This window comes from Arachis ipaensis, chromosome B4 (assembly GCF_059453495.1).
Source record: "Arachis ipaensis isolate K30076 ecotype BB chromosome B4, ASM5945349v1, whole genome shotgun sequence".
Classification (NCBI taxonomy): Eukaryota; Viridiplantae; Streptophyta; class Magnoliopsida; order Fabales; family Fabaceae; genus Arachis; species Arachis ipaensis.
Window position 1 is genome coordinate 138,288,638 of NC_142439.1, and position 3,132 is coordinate 138,291,769.

The 3,132-nt window shown below is 42.6% G+C and overlaps 1 protein-coding gene across 1 annotated transcript; it reads right to left on the reverse strand.

Annotated features, from left to right (window-relative positions):
* Window positions 1–1,105: 1,105 nt before the first annotated feature.
* On the reverse strand, window positions 1,106–2,646 carry LOC148569420 (uncharacterized). Its single transcript, XM_088485035.1, has 2 exons — window positions 1,230–2,646; window positions 1,106–1,140 (listed from the first exon to the last, which is right to left on the reverse strand). Exons 1-2 carry the CDS (start codon window positions 2,644–2,646, stop codon window positions 1,106–1,108), a joined length of 1,452 nt encoding a protein of 483 aa, XP_088341161.1.
* Window positions 2,647–3,132: the final 486 nt, after the last annotated feature.

A 3,132-nucleotide genomic window follows, 5' to 3' on the forward strand; every position in this document is an offset into this window, starting at 1 on the left:
TGAATTGTGCTTGATGAAGGTTGGGATGTTGCTAAGTGTGGTGGTTGTGGATTGGGTTCTTCAAAGATGGTGGGTGATTGGGGAAGGATGTTGGGAAGGTTGGAGGGGTTTTGGTCAGGTTGAGTTTGTTTGTGAAAAGGGAGGCATGACTCAATGAATTGGACATTTCTGGAGATGAAAATATCACGGGTGTCTAAGTCTAGTATGATGAAGCCTTTTGTGCCGGTTTTGAAACCTATGAAAACACCTCTTCTAGCACGGGGATCAAACTTTGAACAGTGGTTGGTGAGGGTGGAGGCATAGCATAAGCATCCAAAAACTTTGAGTGAGTGAAAATTGGATGGTTTGTGGAAGAGAAGTTGAAATGGAGTTTTGTTTTGAATGATTGGTGAGGGAACTCTGTTTATTAAGAAGACAGCATGGTTTACAGCATAGGACCAAAAGGATGGGGGAGGTTTGATTGGAACATTAAAGCTCTAGCGACATTGAGTATGTGTTGGTGTTTGCGTTCTACCCTTCCGTTTTGTTGTGGTGTTTCGACACAAGACTTTTGGTGGTGAATGCCTTTTTTGGCATAAAAATCATTAAGAAGGAATTCAGGGCCATTGTCGGATCTAATGGTTTTGACATTGGTGTCAAATTGATTTTTGACTAAGGCGATGAAGTTCTGAATTTTTGTGCCAACTTCTCCTTTTGATTTTAGTAAGATTATCCAAGTAAATCTACTAAAATCATCAATAATAGTTAAAAAATATTTGTGCCCATGTATTGATATTTTGGAAAAAGGCCCCAAATGTCTAAATATATTAATTCAAAAGGTTTGGATGCATTATTTGTACTCAAAGGAAAAGACAATCGCTTTTGTTTTTCCATATGACAGACATCACAAGATTCATTGACATGTGGATTAATAAAAGGAAATTGATGGTGGAGTTCTCTTAATCTTTGGTCCGAGAGGTGGCCTAGCCTACAATGCCATACATTGCTATCTGTGATTGGGGTTGTGATGAAGTTGTTAACATTGGCTAAGTTGGTGGAACTGTTGGTCCTAATGAGTTTTTGTGGTTGCAACTTGTCGGCTAGGTAGTACAATCCATCTCTCAATTCAGCCGAACCAATCATCTTCAAGGATTTCGCATCCTGTATTTGGCAGAAAAATTCAGAAAAGAGCAATTGACATGAGAGAGTTGTGATTAGTTTAGAGATAGATAAAATATTGAAGGTGAAACCAGGAATATATAAAACGTTGTGCAAAGTTAGGTGTGGTGAAAAATTTATTGACCCACAATAGTGTGCAGTGATAATGGAATTATTTGGAAGGTAAACATGTATCGGTTTGATCTTGTGGTGCATTTGAAAATATGATAATGAAGAACAGATGTGGTCAGTGGCTCCTGAATCTAGTATCCATTTGCCACTGTTGTGTGAGCTTATAGAAGGTGTGTTAGGTGATAAATGGGATGAGAAATGAAAAGAACAATATGCAGTGTTTATATGTGTAACAGTGATACCAGACTTGGCCTCAGATGGCCCATGTTGACTTTGTGGTGTGGGTTTGTCTGCAAATTGCTGCCCATGAACATTGTGCAGAAGAGCTAAGAGAGATTGATATTGGGCTTGTGACAAACTAGGCCCAGAAGTTGGGTAGGTCTCTTCTTTGCTTGATCCGGTTCTGCTGAGTTGTTGTTGATATGAGGAATTAGGGTTGACGGCAGCGACATTGGTGTAGGAGGCGGTGGAGTTGCTGCGATCATTGAACCGAGGACGGCCGGGGTAGCGTGGGTGGCCAGGTGGATAGCCGTGCTTGCCGTAGCACTCGTCGACGGTGTGGCCGGTTCGCCCACAGTAGACGCATACTTTTTCGGCTCCACTGCGTCCACCATTGGTGATGCGTCCGCGGCCGCGCCCAGGATTTAGGCGCCGTTGTGGCGTGATGACAACGTTGGTGAGGGAGATGGGCTCGTCGAGAACACTACCACCTTCTTGGAGTTGGCGCTCGTGTTGAATCACCATGTTGAAGACTTTGCTTTCCGGTGGAAGGGGATCAATGAGCAAGATTTGGGATCGGATGACAATGAAGCGGTCGTCTAGGCCTTTGAGGAACCGAATGATGAAGTTTTGGTCGTGGTAAGACCGTGCCGGGCATATGCAGGGTTTGACGGGGCGGTACGTGTCGTGCTCTTCCCATAGTGCTCGGAGGGCGGTGTGGTATTGAGTGATGGAGAGAGATCCTTGCTTGAGGCCATAAATCTGTTCTTGTAGCTCAGCAACACAGAGCAAGTCTCCTTGTGAGAATCTGTTGCGAAGATCTTTCCAAATTGCTTCTGCATAGTCGAAATAAATGACGCTCTGAGCAATGGGCGCTGAGAGGGAATTGAAAATCCAGGAGGAGACCAATGTGTTGCATCTACGCCAGGAAGGGAAGAGCGGGTCATCGGTGGCTAGAGTTGGGATGGTTCCATCCAGGAAACCTATCTTGTTCTTTGAGATAAGTGCAATGGAGAAAGCACGAGACCATTGATGGTAGTTGTCGCCGGTGAGTGGCGGAGAGACGAGGACAGTAAAGGGTGTTTCACTTGGGTGAATATAGTATGGACTGGATGGTGATTGGGTAACATCAATTTTTTTTTGGTTGTTCTGAGACATGGTGTGGATGTGCAGCAGGCCCCTATTGGAGCTCTGATACCATCAAAGACAAAACACTAAAAGTGCAGAAAATAGAGAGAACAAAAGACAATGACCAATGAGTGAAAATAATGTTATATTCTTCTTTGCATTACAAATGAAAATGGTAGCTATATATATATATAATAAGCTGAAACTACAGCTCATTATTGAGTGATGAAACTTGGGTAATTCTATGATTGGCAACATCTTTTACAGCAAGGCAAAAAAGATGTTTCTAGAATTATGGTGGTACAGTTTCTGATAAGGTTGGAATTGTGCTGCTGAGTTGTAGGTTGGTTTTGAGTGATTCTTTCTTTTTGTCTTGTACTGGCTTTGTGGTGTGGTTTGTTACTTATCACAACACTCCCCTTGGATGACCATTTAGGATTATTGCTTCGTTAAAACCTTACTAAAGAAAAACCCAGTGGAAAAAAAAACCTTAGTGAAGGAAAAAGAGTACAATAT

Bases quoted from the DNA above. Each gene is read 5' to 3' on its own strand.
- LOC148569420 (XM_088485035.1), bottom strand. From the start codon at position 2,646: ATGTCTCAGAACAACCAAAAAAAAATTGATGTTACCCAATCACCATCC. The intron at 1,141-1,229 runs GTTTCACCTTCA...TGCCAAATACAG, and splicing joins CAACGTTTTATATATTCCTG to GATGCGAAATCCTTGAAGAT.